We start from the raw sequence: 17,190 nt of genomic DNA, 5'->3' as shown, positions 1-17,190 counted from the left end.
TGGAGTTGAAAATTCAGAGTCTGGAAGGTTACAGGAGGTTGACATCCAATACCTGGAAGAAATGTTTCCTTACCAGACCCCGGAAGCTCCGTCTACGCGAATGACGCTAAGAGGAACTGGGAAGAAGAAAATCGCAAAAACCCCAGCTAAGAAGAGGACGATCCGCAGCCCGGTTCAAGGCATCAGTCTCAACAAACGTCGAGTAACTAAGGCACAGAGCTCCCCAAAGCGTAAACTGATACTCGATTCCAAAGCTAAAGGAAAGGGAAAAGCGTCATCGCAACCAGCAGCTGTCTTAATCCCCGCTATAACAAAGAAGAAGGAGGATTTTCGGACAGCTCCAGACTCTCTTCCTTAGCGAGTGTGAGCTGGAACTGTCAGGGTATAAGGAATCCACTGACAGTTTGCAGGCTCCGGGAGATACGATCTAAACTCTCCCCCGACATCATGTTCCTTATGGAGAGAAAGAACCAAGATGAAGTTGTCCTCAACACTTATAGAAGCTCAGCGTACTCCAATCATTTTACAGTCCCTCCCGATGGGCTCAGTGGAGGCCTCGCCCTCTCTTGGAAATCAAGTGTTCATCTCGATGTGTTGTACTCTTCACCCAACATTATCGACACTTGTATCACAAATCATAATAAAACCTTCTTTGTCTCGCATGTCTATGGAGCCCCCCGCAAAGAGGAAGGAATGGCTTTCTGGAACAAACTTTCAGAACTGGGCGCTCAACGACAAGAGGCTTGGCTGATCACAGGGGACTTCAACGACCTATTAAATAATTCAGAAAAGATTGGCGGGCCCTTGCGATGGAAAGGCTCCTTCCTAGCCTTTCGGAGCTTCGTTACCCAGCATGGTATTTGGGATCTCCAACACTCCGGTAACTCGCTTTCGTGGCAAGGCACGCGCTACAGTCATTTCATTCAATCCAGGCTTGACCGGGCTATGGCAAACTTGGCCTGGAATGAAATGTTCCCTATGGGTAGATGTGAATACCACCGGTTTGAGAGTTCTGATCATAGGCCGGTGGTAACTCTATTTGACACTAATCTCCTGAAGAAGAAAGGGGTCTTCCGTTTTGACAGGAGACTCCGGGAGAAGCCCGAGATCAGAAACCTGGTCGCGGAAGCTTGGCAGAATCAACCTTTCAACTCTTTCTTGGCTAAGATAGGGCGCGTCAGGCAAAAGATTGTGGAATGGACGAAGCTTCAAAATCTGAACAGCAAAGCGCTTATCCAAACCACACTAGTGGAGCTTGAAGATGCTCTCTCGGCCAGCCTCCCGACCAAAACCTCATCTCTTCGCTGCAACAAACTTTGATTAAGGCGTTTGAAGAGGAAGAGCAGTTCTGGCGGCAACGCAGCCGCATTCAATGGCTAAACAGCGGAGATAGAAATTTAAGTTTCTTCCATGCGGTGACCCGAGGGAGGAGAGTTCAAAATAAATTCTATGTTATTGAGAATGAGAATGGTTTCGCTGTGTTTGATGAACCGCAGATTGTCCAGACCATTACTAAATTCTATCAGGACATTATCTCTTCCATGTCTTGGGGTGACCTGCGTGTAGTTCAGAAAGCTCTTTCACCAAAGGTAACCACAGAAATGAATCGGACCCTTATAGCTTCTCCAACTGACGACGAGATTAAGACTGCAGTGTTCTCGATTAAGGTGGACAAAGCTCCAGGTCCGGATGGTTTTTCCGCGGGTTTTAATCAGTCCTTCTGGGACATCATTGGACATGATGTATCGAACGATATCCTCTCATTCTTCTCCTCAAGAGAGCTACACCGCAGGCAGAATGAGACACATGTCCGCCTCATCCCAAAGATAGACGGACCGAAACGAGTGGCCGACTATAGACCTATCGCTCTTTGCACCACTCATTATAAGATGATCGCAAAGATCCTCACCAAACATCTTCAAACGCTTCTGGATCAGCTTATCTCGCGACATCAGTCGGCCTTTATCCCCGGAAGGGCCATAGCCGACAACGTCCTTATCACTCACGAGATCCTTTATTATCTTCGAACTTCGACGACCCGACAATGGTGTTCAATGGCGGTTAAGACTGATATGAGTAAAGCCTATGACCGGATTGAATGGGATTTTGTTCGCGAGGTGTTGACAATATTTGGCTTTCACAGTATGTGGATCTCTTGGATTATGGAGTGTGTCTCCACCGTTTCCTACACGTTCCTGATCAACGGAGCACATCAAGGAGGCGTGTTGCCATCTCGCGGGTTACGGCAAGAAGACCTGTTGTCCCCGTACCTCTTTATCCTTTGCACGGAAGTCTTATCGGGCCTATGTAACCAGGCTCAAGACCGGGGTACTTTAGCGGGGATCAAGGTGGCTAGCGGATCTCCGGCGATAAACCATCTCTTGTTCGCCGATGATACGATGTTTTTCTGTAGATCGGACAGAGATAGTTGTACTGAACTGATGTCCATCTTTAACCGTTATTAAGCTGCCTCCGGGCAATGTATTAACCGGACCAAGTCTGCAATTACTTTCTCCTCTAAAACGCTCCCGGCCACCAAAGAAAATGTGAAAAATGCCCTTGAGATTGCGAATGAAGGTGGCATCGGAAAGTATATTGGCTTACCAGAGCACTTTGGTAGGAAAAAACAGGATATCTTCTCAATGATAGTTGACTGGATCCGGCAAAGGGCCCATAGTTGGAGCTCCAAACTTCTCTCAGGGGCTGGAAAATTGGTCTTGCTAAAGTCTGTCCTAGTAAGCATTTCTCTTAGCACAAATACAACTAAAATATTAACATACTTTTGTAGATAATTGTAGATAATTGAAGTCGGAATTTTTTGTAGTCTTTTCGTTATTTTCATGTATATTTTTGTTTTTTTCGTATTACTTTTTTTTTATTTCCTTCATTCTTAATGTAGATTCATTTTGAAGTATTTGTTATAAGAAAATCTACAAAATTTAGTAACGTTATATTAAAAAAAAAGTGTATGTCAATCCGACAGTAAACAAATATAATATTTCAATAAGATTACGAAAAAAAAGCTAACCTGAGGTTCGGTTTGATCTAGAGAAAACGTGAACCTTCGTTTCTACCACCGCTTCTTATGCTCTATTTTTGTCTTCTAGTTATCACCACACTTTCTTATTTTTTTGTTACTCGTAGTGCTTCTCAAGTTTGTTAGGAGCTTTGTAAGTCTCCTTTTCCTTCATCTAATTATCACCACACCCAATAAACATTGCCTAGCATATCAAAATTAATTTAATATATTTTAAAAATTGATCACACGAATTACTTTCATAAGGATAACTATTAAAAGTAAGTTAAGGATTCATGGAAAATCAACATGATGCAAATTAAGATTGAAGTATTGAAGAATTTGGGTGTATTTAGACACTAACTTGTATTTTAATCTTTAGCTGCCTAAAGCTTTTTCTGTGGAAACTATCACACAAAGCCTTATCGGTGGGTGACGCTCTGGTACGAAGAGGCATTAATGTCAATGGGGAGTGTAAGCGGTGTGGAGGAAGAGAAAGTGAAATCCATGCGTTCTTTCATTGCCCTTTTGCTGCAAAATTGTGGGATCTCTTGCCCGCTCTTCAAAAGCCCCCCAGTTCCACTGCAACAATCCCACAACTTCTTGAAAGCAGCAAGCGTATTATCATTCTACCTCCCTCGGGTGTCTCGCAGCCGTTATACCCCTGGGTATTATGGAACCTATGGACTAGCAGAAACCAGCTCCTGTTCAAAGACAAGACCTATACGGAGCTGGAGGTCCTCAACAAAGCTATCCGAGATGCACGAGAATGGAGTTGGGCTCAACCCCACAACACGTTAAAAGCTACGACTAAACTAGCCCCCCCCCCCACCGATGATATGCAACGATCCCTCTATCTTACTCTGTTTTACAGATGGTGCTTGGGATGCAGGCTCGAAGAAGTGCGGGGTGGGGTGGACTTTCAAAGACAAGGCGGGATTGCTTCTGGCGCAAGGTTCTGATGCAAGGGGCTATGTCAAATCCGTCCTAATGGCAAAAGCTCTAACACTGAAGACTGCGATCTCGGCTGCAATCCATTTAGGCTTCCTCAACCTGAGGTGCCTTTCAGACTCTAGTAGTCTCATCTCTCTGCTCACTACAGATTCCTCTGTCACTGAACTCCAAGGGATCCTCCACGACATCCGCATGTTGAGTTGTTCCCTTTTATCTATTTCTTTTGCTTTTACGCCTCGAGCTTCAAACGTATGTGCGGACGGTTTAGCCAAATCAGCCATATGTTTGTTTGTAAACTCTCCTCCTCTAATGGAGTAACTTTGTTTATTTTGAATTATGAATGAATGAATGTTTGACCAAAAAAAAAAAAAGACTAATACACATTAGAAAAATTTAATATAGCGCATATTATGTTCTAACTTCTAACACAAATTTCAAATTAGAAATCATAATTTAAAAGTAATATTTAATATTTAAAATTTAAAAACAGTATTATAAAATTTATGTAATGCAATTTTAATGTACATTTTATTTTTTTTAATAAAACTTGTCACTGAGACGATTTTGTAGATTTTTATTTAAAATTTACAAACTAAATATATATATATATATATATTACAATTACATAGTGAATAATGTATCTTGTGATATTGTTTTATTAAGATTTGAATTCTGAAAGACAAATTGAAATGTCTAATAAGGAAAATAACACATGTAAATGTGTAAACACTTAGAAATGTTAAAACTATATATTTTTATTAAATTATATAAATTTTTAGTATTGATTAAATAGTTGGACCAGGTGTATTAAAATCTATTGAATTATATAACTCAACGTCTAAAAAATTTTGACATATAAAAATATATTGAGTTAAATGTTTTATTTTGGACCATATAATAAAAATGGAGTAAAATGGAATTATAACAAATGAACACATTTGCAAAGCTTTATTGGCTCATTTCTCAAAACAATAGATCACGTGAAACATATCAAATCACTATAGTGATTGGTATTTTATTTGGTTAGAGTTTGTTAGGGATAATAATTTTGATCTGTGAATTATGGTTACGTTTGTTAGAATCATTTTGAAGTATAGTTTTGATAAATAATCAAACTGAAGAGTAAAATTTAAGAATATACTTTTTAAAACTGGAGTTATATTGTATAAACAAATAATTGAGAATGTTATAATTATTTCTAAGGAATTATGAATATTTTCAAACTTAAATAACAACTTTTTAAATAGATAAAAAATAGGATTCTAAATTAATAGAGTAGATGATACGTTTTGTTGTATCAATTTAAAAGAGAAAGTCTTTTCACATATTTTTTTTTAATACTTAACGTATTTTTTAGTCATTAATTGAGCTAAATATTCCTGGATAATAAAAAATCCAAATTGTCCATAGTATATCAAAATATTCAAGATAATTTTTCAAATACGTCAATCAAGTTGTCCAGAAAATATCACCAATCATAGGATCACATTGGGTGGATGATGAATCACTTGTTATTTTATATATGTATTATCTTTCTGAAAAGGATATGAGTTAGTGATATGTACCAAAAGAGATGAAATGAAAGGTAGAGATGATGAATTCTGTGAGTGAATTCCGTTATGGTTGGTGAACAAAATTTTACCAACCTTGGAATTTTTTTACCACTAAAATTCTGGTTCATATATGATATAATCTATCCATCCCCTAACAAAAAAATATTTTCTGTAATATAAAAGGGATTCTAAGATGACAAGTTTTCAAACTCACGGTGAGATTTAATAATGACTTGATAGATGGGTCTGTTTAATTCATTTAATGCAGTCACCTAATAATCATGCAGAGAAAATTAGAAAAATGAGACACTTTCAACTTTTATTTGTCACAATAGAACTTCTGATATTTTGAGCAATTCTAGATAATTTTTACTTTTCTTTTATGGAAAAAATAGTATACTGAATTTTAAAAATGTTTAAAAATATGAAAATTATTAGAAACATAATTACGACAATATATATATTTAAAAGTTTTTTTTTTAAAAGTGGAATCATATTTTATTTTATCTTCTAGCTACAGTTAGAATACTCATTTTGATCATCTAATTAGTCTAGAAATCGGATACTAAGTTTTATACATAGATATATCTTGGGTATACAACATAAACTAGCATTTCTTATATATTCTAACCAAGCTATATTTCGAAACGTTATAATCAAGAGAGATGCTTTCAGTATACCTACAGCTTGATAACGACATATAGCCACAACGAAGTGATATACCTTATATATATTATGTGCCATAACATGTTCTACCTTTTACCTTATGTGGCGCTTAAGGAAGAATATGTTTCACATCTACTCTATTGTGTTCTGAGTTACCTACGATATATATTCTACGTGAAATCCGAAAAATATGGAAGTTTCCATATTCGGTTAAAGATGTTTCTTAAATCTAAACTAAATCTTCCCTAAATATCTCATAGAATATTTTCTCCCACGTTTTTCTCCTTCTCCCACGATCTTTTCTCTTCGTTGTTTGTGTTTCTCTCTTCTTCATCAACATAATCATCTCTTTTCTCTATCAATACAACATGGTTCAAATCTATGTTAAATCTGGTGAACCTGCAGTTGTATCTCTATCATCGAGGGACATACACATAAGTGAATTTTGTGACACTATTCATTTCAGTGTGTAAACATTGTTTAGATCATCAATGCGTTGTTGATGTAGTATAAGAGCATTGAGAAGAGAGAAGGAGTTTTTGGCGAGAAGGACAAACTCGAAACTGACGCCTAAGGAGAGAGAGGAGTTGTACATGAAGTGGGACGTACCACTGTAAGGGAAACAGAGGAAGCTACAGTTCGTGAACAAGCTATGGACTGATCCTTACGACTCAAGGCACGTGCAGAGATAGTTGCCAAGCTTGTTGGGTTCTGTGAAAGTGGTAACATCTCTAAAGAGATGTTTGAGCCCAACTTTGCCATGCCTTCAGATAAGAATTGGAACAATGTTTGGGACAACATCTATAATCTTCTTCATCTATGAAGATTTTTTTTTTTTTTTGTAAAAAAGTAGAAAAAACATAAGAGTACTCCTAGTTATATCATTATGGTTGTGTTTGTAGTACTAAATTTCTTCTCAAATTTGAGACTATAACGATCATATTACCATGTATGATCCTAGCGCCAGTACCACGTCCTCTTGACAGTGGCTACAACAAACCTCAGTTTTAGAATTGATTTTGATAAGTCAAGGACATTGTACCCCCATTGCTGGAGACGCTCAGCTAAGTGATTCTACTTGTAATGAAGTTTTCTTCCACTGTCGCACATAAAAAAAGATGAACTTTAACCAGATTAATATTCGGCAATATGAAGGTACACAACAAAACTGAATCAATCTCTGCAACCTGAAACTTTTGTGTGCAACGACAAGCCCTTATTTTATGAGGAACATTGTAATATTGGAGCATGAGTGTAACCAAATCTATGATAAATATTGACAACAACTGAACAATATTGAATCAAACAGCAAGCTTAAGTTTCTTCTATGTTGTTGGAAAATGTAATTCTAGTTTTCCTCCCTCTCCTTGTGCTCAGGTGATGAACTGTATAAGAAACAACTAAACAATACGCAGCAATGGCATCTGTTAGATATATTGTTGGTTTACGTATGCCTGTCGAAGAAACTCTCTATGAGTACAGAGAAAGTTGCAAAGCCAGCGAAGCCTATACATGCAGCTTTTGGCCCACCTGAAACAAAATCAAATTCATCAAAATCCCCAGAGACGCAACATATAATGAGAGCAAACAAAAACCTCTTGAAAGAGAGCATGTGAAATGTCAAAGGAACAAAAGCAACTACGAGACTCCAGTTTGAGAATCAAAGATTATTACCTACTGTTAAGAAACTTGAGATTTTGAGGAATTTGATGGAAGAACACTTCGATTTGGAATTGGCCCGTCCGACGAAACTAGTTGAGGAAGAAGACTTTGATTTCATTGTTTCTTCGGTGAGATAGAAGAGAAAGATGACGAAAACGAGGTTAGATACTAGGACAGATGAAGAGCTCGGCGGATAAGACAAGGGCAGATGAAGAACCCTAAATCGCCATGGGAGAAGCTTCTACGCGGAGAAGACAAGGTAAAAAAAAAAGAATTAGGGTATCGATATCTTAACCCGTGTCCCTCTTTTGTTCTCTCATTTTTTTTCTTTTGTTTTTAACTTTTTAACTATTTTAACTATTAAATCTATTACGAAAATTATTAGAGAATTATTACTTATAATTATAATTCAACTTAATTGATTAATTTAAGGACATTATGGTATTTACAGGAATTAAAATTCTATTTTCTAAAAAAAATATTGCAGAAATCTTAAGTGGACAAATTCAAGTTTAAAGTGTCCATTTTTTCTAATTTTTCCTAAAATTTAACCTAACGACGCCTGTCCCGTGGACTCGAAATTAAATTTAATCAAAGATTAGATAGGGATGTAAATATGCAATCTAACAGTTTTTGTTTTGAAAAACTTGTAAACTAAAAATTATAACTTGATAGTTGATGGAAAATTATTGATTACACTGGTTTTCCACGGCAGCTGAGATTAAGGAACAAGAAACCCCACTACCTTATAAAGTGGCGTCACAATCTATGGACCTTCTTGTATAAACGTATATTGTTAAGATTTTTTTTTTCTCTTTCTCTTAGTTTCTTATGTTAAATAAATATTGTCAATTTGGGTGTATTGTTTATTACTATAATTTAATGTTTTTTTTCAAAAACAAGTTAAATACGATTGAATATATTATATACTTGCTTAACATCGTGATTAGCCTATAAATAATATGCAACTTGAAAACAAATAACCATTGGAGTTGTAAATTTTTATTGGTTCATTTGCAAGTTTAAATGAGGCTTCTAGAGGAAACAAAAAGGTTGAGTTGACTTGTCGATGGTTAAAGGGTTAAAAGTCAAAACACTTTGAAAAATGTAAAGTCCTCAAATTATTGAGGTATTATTCACCGTGTTTATCATATGCTTTTGTGAATAAAATATATATCGTGATTGGATAAAGTTATCATTATTCTAAAGATTTAAAAGTGTGTTTAACTTCTATGATCTAAGTTTCTTTTGTTACACTAATATAAAAATAATTCGATAGTACTACATAAAACATGTTACTATATCGTAATCATGAGATAATCATGACATCCCTTTTGCATGAGTTCGACGTCTCCTCTTGTCCTAGAAGCTTAATGAGTTTTTTTTTGAAAAAGCTTAATGAGTTTTTTTTTTTCCGTCAAAGTTTATTTAATAAAGGCCCAAGGCCCATCACGATTACAAAGCCCACATCTAATACGGCTCACTAAAAACCACTAAAAAACCGCAAGCCCAAGAAAAAGCTTAATGAGTTTATATAAGATCTTCCTCAAGAATATAGCACTTAAAAATTACACTCCAAATAAATTTCATAAAGAAAACATATCACAACTGGATTATTTGGATTGACTTCAGGCATTAGGGATTTGAACCAGGATAGGAGGGAAATGTGTCTGTCAACGGACAAAAACAGTGCGGTTTAGATTATGTTTTTGGGTAAGCTAAATAGTGATTAATATATAATTAAAATAAATAGACGTCAAGTTGGAAACAAATAATTAAGCTGTCACTCATTAAACTTAAAACCCCACAAATCAATGCCGATTTTTTCACCCATTTCACACGCAATTTGTTTCCAAATCTCCACCATAGCTTTCTGATGTTTAGCCACATTATTGTTCATACATTTTATAGACAAAACCATCCAAAAAAAACAATAAAAGAGATCTAGTTTATTATTGCACTATATAGTCTAAGAAGATTCAAGTTAAAAAAGACTAAACCTAATACATCTTCTTTGTTTGGGTTTAGCTCAATTGAACTGTTCGGACTTGGAAGTATTACTTACAAAACCCAAAGGTAAACTTTTTATAAAATACTCCCTCCGTTTTATATTAAGTGTCGTTGTAGAGAAATTTTTTCGTTACAAAATAAGTGTCGTTTTCGACTTTCAATGCAAAATTTATGAATTTTATTTAACAATTTATTTTTCTATTGATTGAAATATGTTTAGGTGTATAAGTAATTGTATTTTTATATAAGAAATATACAAAATTAATTGTTTCCTAAATATGTGTGCACAAACCGAAAGTGATACTTAAAATTTAAAATGAAACAGGGAGAGTATATATCTCCTTTCGCCATTTAATTAAAGCTAATAACAATTAACTGCTAATTTATTTGTTGGGTATTTGTATGCCAATAAAAATCTGAGCTACGATAGAAAGAAACCCTAAAATTTGGGCCGGGCCAGCCCACTTTCGTAGCTGGATATAGCGAATGTGACAGGCAGAGTAGAGACGTGCTGAGATGAGCTAAAAAGACATCTTAAACACAAGACCAGACAAATAAAACCCCTAAACTGAATTCAATCGTCTTCAAACCAACAAATGATGTTCTCAGACACACGATGCAGCACACGAGAAACCAACAAATCATACTCTCTTCTTCCTACCTACTTAGCATACCACAACACTCTACTCACTTGGAATCTCAGAGTTTTAAAAACCAATCAAATCCATTTACATACTCAAATCTTTATCTAAAAACAAACCCAAAAGGATCCATGAGAGTTCCTGCATCAACAAACGGGAACTCTTGTTAGCGAATTTGATGAGCTTTATCTCAAGTGTGGGTTTGCTTGGTGAAGTCTGAGATGTACCTTATATGCATATATCTCCTGTCGCAGCTTTCTTCTTCCTAAAACTGTTATCAATTATTCCTCAACCTGACTCATGTTACAATGCCACCATCCTCAGAATCCTTCTCCTCTCTGTTATCAGACTCAACTTCCTTCTGAGTCACTGTTTCTGGCACGTTGGTCTATAGCATAAGACGAGAGAGTATTCATTCGTTATGAAGTTTTCTGAAAAAGTAATGAGAAACATTTTGCTTTCAAAAGGGTGTGTGAAACCTACCTGATTGCAATCACTGTCTTGTTTCCTCTCCTCTACCATCTTTGCTCCTGCGTCAGAAGGATTTTCTGAGCAATCAATGTTTGTCACTTTGTTGATTACCTCTGTCTCAGACGTTACTTTTGTGATCTTCACGGTTTCACTAATGACTACCATACCACTTGGTGTCTCGGTTTGGCTTGGTGGCAGTTCATGTTTGTCCTCAGGAACATTTCGAGGGCTTGAGATTACACTGAGAGAACAATGATTAAAGCTTTAATAATAAGAAATAAAAATGAATAAAAGTTGTTAATTGAGCAATCCGATTCTACCTCTCGGGATCAGCTTCCGGAGATTTTTGGGTAACATCATGTTTCCTCTTTTTGTTACTGCTTGGCCCAGTAGAGTCATTTCCAGATGCGTTACCTCTTCTTTTCCTTCCGGCTTCAAGTCTTTCAACTGCAATGGACATCCCCTCGGTGTAAGCCTTCGATGAATCTACCTTCATCTTTTCTGATGGCAATCCTCTCTCTTCTTCATGATGATGCATTGGAGGTGATTTCTCTGGAGACTCTGGAGAAGTCTTGAATATCCGATTAGTGTATCGTTTAATCCATGAAAGTGGAGCTGCGGATGAAGGGCTTGCGCCATTGTTTTGTCTTTCCATAGAAGAGTTGTTATAGCCATCTTCGCTATTACTCACAGTGCTGACTCCATTTTGCAACTCCACCTTCTGCTTCAGAGCAGAAACCTTTTCCCAGCTACGCTCCAAATTGGAGAGCTGCATTTTAGCCATGGACATATCATCTAACGCAACTTTCAGATTCTCCAACTTCTTCAGTTCTTCAATCTCATGTCGGATCTCTTCTCTTTCAGATCGAAGCATATGCCTTTGCTTCTCTAGTTTTTCTCTTTGAGCCTTTAGCTCTTCAACCGAATCCTTCAGCTCAGCCCACTCTCTCTCCCTCCTCTCACGGTCCAGTTTGATCTCCAGCCTCTCGACATCCAACCTCTTTAGTTCCACTTGGACTTGTTCTAACTCTTTCTTCGCTGATTCCTTGAGGGACTGTATACGTTCCTCTTCCAACTTTTTCTCTTGCTCAAAAGCCTTTTCTCTCTCCCTCGAAGCATTCTCCAACTCTTCTCGTTTGTTCTCAATGCAATACTCCAGCTCTCGTTTCTGCGACTCAATACCCAACAAGAAGTCAGCACGTTCGCGCTGTATCTTAATAAGCCACTCTGAATGCTCCTCCACCATTTTATTCATGAACTCTTCACGCTCTCGGTTAAGCGCCTCCACATCGTTTTTGTGCTGATTCCTCAACGCATCCCTTTCCTCCCTGATGTTATCACGCTCGTCCTTGAGATACATTGAGAAAGCCTCCCTTTGACGAGTTATGTACTCAACTTCTTTTCTCAACTCTTCCCTTTTCACATCAATGTGTTCCCACTCAGCTTCGAACTTAGCTTTCTCCACCTTCAATCTATCTGCTTCGACCAGCAGTTCATGCTTTTGACCTCTCAAATCATCTAACTCCTCCTTGAGGTTCAATTCCAGAATGGATAATTCACTTGTCTCGCTCTTCAATGCTTCAAGCTTTTCTGTTGCGGAGTCAACGCGTTTTCTCTTGTCTTCTAGTGATATCAAAGACTGCTGTAGATCTAAGTCTAATTTTCTAAGCCGGTCCTTCTCATCCTCCAGCAGAGCTGTCTTACGGTTGATATCTTCCTCTAAAGCATTCAAATGCTTCTCTTTCTCGTTAAGATTATAAGACCTCTCCGTTATGTCCTTTTCTTTCTCTGCCAATGCCCTTGACTGAACTTCCAAGTCATGTTCCTTTTCACCAACAAGGTCTTCCCTCTGCCTGATATCAACCTCTCTTAGTTCCCAAGCCCGTCTCTTGCTCTCGATTTCATCTTCCACCGCTTTGTACCTGCTTTCCAACTCAGCTTCCACATCGGATTTTCTTTTCCTCAGGATAACCTCTTGATTTGCTAAGACCTTCTGAATCAGCTCCTGTGTATTGATAGTTTAAAAGCATTTTAACTCTTGCAAACTAAAGTATGAATGATAAGTACAAAGTTCGTTAGAATGAACAAGTAAACTCACAGATTCTTTGGTGGCAATTTTTTCTTCAGCAACAAGCAGCTCTTGCTCTTTCTTAAGTAGTGAAGATTCCCTATCAGAGACAGCCTGTTATTGCAAGGGAACAAAACATAATGCTATAAGTTCTTTGGTTGACGTGTTGAGCAACAGTAGAAAGAAAAGATATGTGTATACAAACCTCTTCTCTTTTAGCAAGCGAAGCCAGCTCGATCTCCAAATTGGATTTTCTGTCCTCAAAGGCTCTACGTTCCTCCTCAAATGTACTCTTTGCAGACTCTAACCCCTTCTGAAGTTCAGCTAGTTCTTGGGATTTACCAAAAATGTGATCTTCTCGCTGGTTTAGGGAAGCTTGTGCATCCAATAACCTTTCATGCTCTTGCTGCAAGCTCTTTCGCCTCTCACTTAGAGTCTGTCGCTCAATAACGATCTCGCTCTCTCTTGTTTCAGACCTAAACCATAGAACGAATGAAAACAGTTTAATACCACAAATGCCTTATAGTCCAGTTAACAGAGACAGAAGACTTACTCAGACTTGAAAGATGCAAGACGGCGAGCAAGATCATCTTCACGGCTCTCAACTTCCTTCAATTTTCTCTCCGCAATCCGGTGATACCGGTTAGCTTCAGCCTGTAGAGCCTCAGCTGCGCGCATTTTTGCTTCAGCATCTGCAAATTTCTTGAGAGCATCCTCAATCATACTGTGACCTTCAGACAGTTTACTCTCCGCAGAAACTTTCGTCTCGGCACACTCTGCACGAATCTCATGCACAGTCTTCTCCAGCTGAGGACAAAAAAAGAAGAAAAAAAAAAAATCAATTAAAAAAATTGAAACAAACCTAGTTTTTGCTAGCTCTCAAAAGTTAAGGAAGGACTTACACTAGAGATACACTCTTTAGCAACCCCGACATCTTTCTTCAAACTCTCTTCTCGTTTCTTGGCTTCAGCCAAGGCGGAGACATACGCAGACAGATCGCGCCGATGTGCAAGGTCGGCTTCATCAACAGAGGACTTAACCTCCTCATACTTGGACAGCAAATCGTCTTTCTCCATGATTAGAAGACCCATGTTGTGTTGGTAATCATACACCTAACATCCAAAATTACGATCAACATAAATAAAAACAATCTCAAAAAGAATCAAAGCTGAAAAGAGAAACAAAAACCGAGACTTTAAAGACTTCCAAAAAGCAAAGCAATAATAACTCTCCATCAAAACCAATTCCATACAATAAATGTTCAACCTTGACCCACGACCAACAAAACGAACGGTATGAACAGTTGCTCTCCTTACTTTACTTAGCCGGGAAGAATCGAAAAAAAAAAAACGAACCTCGGATTCGAGCTTGGCGATGTAAGCGATTAAGGCGGCTTTGTCCCTCTTTTTAATCGACTGTTCATCGAATCCAGCTTCCTTGAGACGTTTCCACATGATTTCTTCGCTGATAGGGCTTTTCAAAACCCTAGACCCAGGCGTAATCGCTAATCTGGTAGTAGCCGGTGTTCTCGGGACTCGCTCCGAGCTAGAAGACGTCGCCATCGCGGTAACTAATCGAACCGCCAAAAGTATTCACCGATCTACTCGATCAGAATCGCGACTATAGTCTCTTCTCTCTCTCTCTCTATATATATATATCTGAAGAAGAAGATACTCGGTCGCAGAGTAGTCTAGTCTCTCTCTCTCTCTCTCTCTTTTTTTTTAGGTCAAAATGGTTTTATATTCAACTAGTCCAAAAAGTATCAGCGAAAGTAGTAGCGTTTTAATTTAAAGGCTTTCACATATTCGTTTTAAGCGGCTAAATCCAATTTTTTCAATATTATCAATACTATTAAATTAGTATCATGACCTATTAATATATGTTGAGTCCAACATAAAAATATACTGCATTTAAAATATAACTGTATAACATATAATATAATTGCATCTACAAAAACATAATTACCTTCATGTTAAAGGAAAAAAAACGTAACCACCCCTATAACCACTTAAACTCCTATTTTATAGGATATGTATATATCAATACTGCAACAAACAACAAATATCAAACTCCTATTTCATACATACCTAATTATATGGCCAATATACTAAATTTAAATTTATGATCTACAAAATATATTTTTAGAAGTAAATTTAAGATTACTAAAACTATTTAAGTCAATATATTATTATGAAAATATCTATTCTATTAAAACACAAGTGTGACCTATTGATAAAAAGTTGTGTCTAATTATTATTTAAACAATTCATACATTTTCTAATATAACTGCATCAAATTTCCTTTTTTAATGTAACCACCACATACACATGCCTAATAATACGGGGACACATTTTCTTAACTGCAGCAATTATATCTACCAAACTATGTATCACGTTTGAGCTACAAACGTGATATTCATTTTCTTTTAATTTTTATTTTAATTTTATTTATTTAATCTATCTATTTAATTACTATTTTTTTACTAAACAAAACTGTAACAATATTATTGTAAAAGAAAAAGGGCGGGTATATTTTTTGTTTTACATCTTTTTAGGTCTTTTCAATTGGTAATTTAAATATAGGTCTAATGGCATAAAGCATAATAAATAATATTCTAAATAATGATAAAGATAAAAGAAATAATAGTTGGACCATACTTTTATCAATGGGTCACACTGCTATTTTAATATAATAGATACAAAACAAATAATATACCCGCTCTACATCCATCCATGCATGGTGTTATTCGCTTAATTTTTAGTCTAAACTCTAAGGATGACGGGTTTAACTGGTTTTAAATAGATTATTCGATTAAATTTTTTTTATTAAATGTGATTTTACTTAAAGTTAGTGAAAAACATATTAAACCATATGTATATAGATAAATATATATATATATATATGTATTTAACAGAATATTGTAAAAATTATTTTTATCAAACATTTTTCAAAAACTTTCTTTGAGTTTTGGTGCGGGTTGGATTTGATATTGGTTTTCGAATTTAACACTTTAAAACCATTCGAATATATATATGTAATGTTTAATAGAATATAATATTTTGATTTTCAAGTTGATTACGAAATATTCTTGACTGATTATATTAGGTAACTAATATGAAAATGTAATATGTTGCATACTTCAGGAATAAAATTTACAAATTATTTTTGATATGCATATAGCATAAATGTATAGTTATGCAATTTAATATATTTGATATAGTTACTAAATTAAACTAAACTAAATTAATATAAAACACAAATATGATTACAAAAAATATCATAAATATAAAAATTAATAGAAACAAAAAAACAAAAAATTACAAACCAACAATATACCGCGGATCAAGATCTAAAACAGAAAAATATGATTACAAAGAAATATGTATATATGTTGGTTAACTTTTAAATTGCTATTATTTTATTGAATTGATTTTGTTTAAAATTTATACACAAATTTGATTACAAATAAAAACACAAATACAAATACAGAAAAAAAATTATAAAACTTAAATTTCTAAAAAAATAATTAAAACAAAAATATATCCGTCTTTTCAAAGGCGGGTCAAAATCTAGTTATGTAGTTTAAAATAGGTGATTAAATATGGTAATTAAGGTTATTCGACTCTTTACAAGACTGTATATTAATTAAAATTTTGGATTTTCTTAATTCACTTTAATCCTTTGAAAGTTTCATACTATGCTGTCTTTCACTTAGAAGATGAGTATAATGTATTTGTAAGTTAAAATATTGAGAGAATGATTCTTGAAATTAAAATACTGAGAGAATGATTCTTGAAGATCTCTCTTTTAGTAACTTGACAGATGTGTTTTGGTGTATAGCCAACCCATATATCTTGTTTGCCAGTATTACAACTTTTAACCCAAAATAAGAATTATTTACAAACACCTTTCTTGGATCTTCTACGATTTATGATAATACTGACAGTTTACGTGGATTTATTCAAACCTAACCAGTGCACTAAACTGCTTATTTATATATATTTTTCTATTATGGATTTGTTCTCTCTTATTTGTTCAGATTCTCAAGAGCTCAAGCTGTTAATTCTTTTGCAATGGATCATCTAAGGGAGGGCAGGGGTGATGGGCTCACGCTGAAGAGCTCGAACAAGATCAGTTTGCTCCTTAAGA

The 17,190-nt window shown here is 35.8% G+C and overlaps 1 protein-coding gene across 1 annotated transcript; it reads right to left on the bottom strand.

Annotated features, from left to right (window-relative positions):
• Nucleotides 1-10,410: 10,410 nt before the first annotated feature.
• LOC106317883 (protein CROWDED NUCLEI 4-like) lies at nucleotides 10,411-14,746 on the bottom strand. The gene is made up of 9 exons (XM_013755686.1): nucleotides 14,397-14,746; nucleotides 13,944-14,153; nucleotides 13,595-13,848; nucleotides 13,247-13,517; nucleotides 13,072-13,155; nucleotides 11,294-12,978; nucleotides 10,986-11,214; nucleotides 10,730-10,890; nucleotides 10,411-10,643 (listed from the first exon to the last, which is right to left on the bottom strand). The coding sequence occupies exons 1-8, from the start codon at nucleotides 14,601-14,603 to the stop codon at nucleotides 10,801-10,803; spliced, it is 3,030 nt and encodes a 1,009-aa protein (XP_013611140.1). The 5' UTR covers nucleotides 14,604-14,746; the 3' UTR covers nucleotides 10,411-10,643; nucleotides 10,730-10,800.
• Between the last annotated feature and the right edge of the window lie 2,444 nt (nucleotides 14,747-17,190).

Source organism: Brassica oleracea, chromosome C9, assembly GCF_000695525.1.
Source record: "Brassica oleracea var. oleracea cultivar TO1000 chromosome C9, BOL, whole genome shotgun sequence".
Lineage (NCBI taxonomy): Eukaryota > Viridiplantae > Streptophyta > Magnoliopsida > Brassicales > Brassicaceae > Brassica > Brassica oleracea.
The sequence above is the reverse complement of the archived record's forward strand: the minus strand, read 5'-3'. Positions and strand labels throughout refer to the sequence as shown.

What these genes read in the sequence shown, in the direction of transcription:
- LOC106317883 (XM_013755686.1), bottom strand. Translation starts at nt 14,603, where the DNA reads ATGGCGACGTCTTCTAGCTCGGAGCGAGTCCCGAGAACACCGGCTACT. An exon ending in CTTGCATCTTTCAAGTCTGA is followed by an intron (nt 13,518 to 13,594) that starts GTAAGTCTTCTG and finishes TCTATGGTTTAG; the next exon opens with GTCTGAAACAAGAGAGAGCG. An exon ending in AAGACAGTGATTGCAATCAG is followed by an intron (nt 10,891 to 10,985) that starts GTAGGTTTCACA and finishes CTTATGCTATAG; the next exon opens with ACCAACGTGCCAGAAACAGT.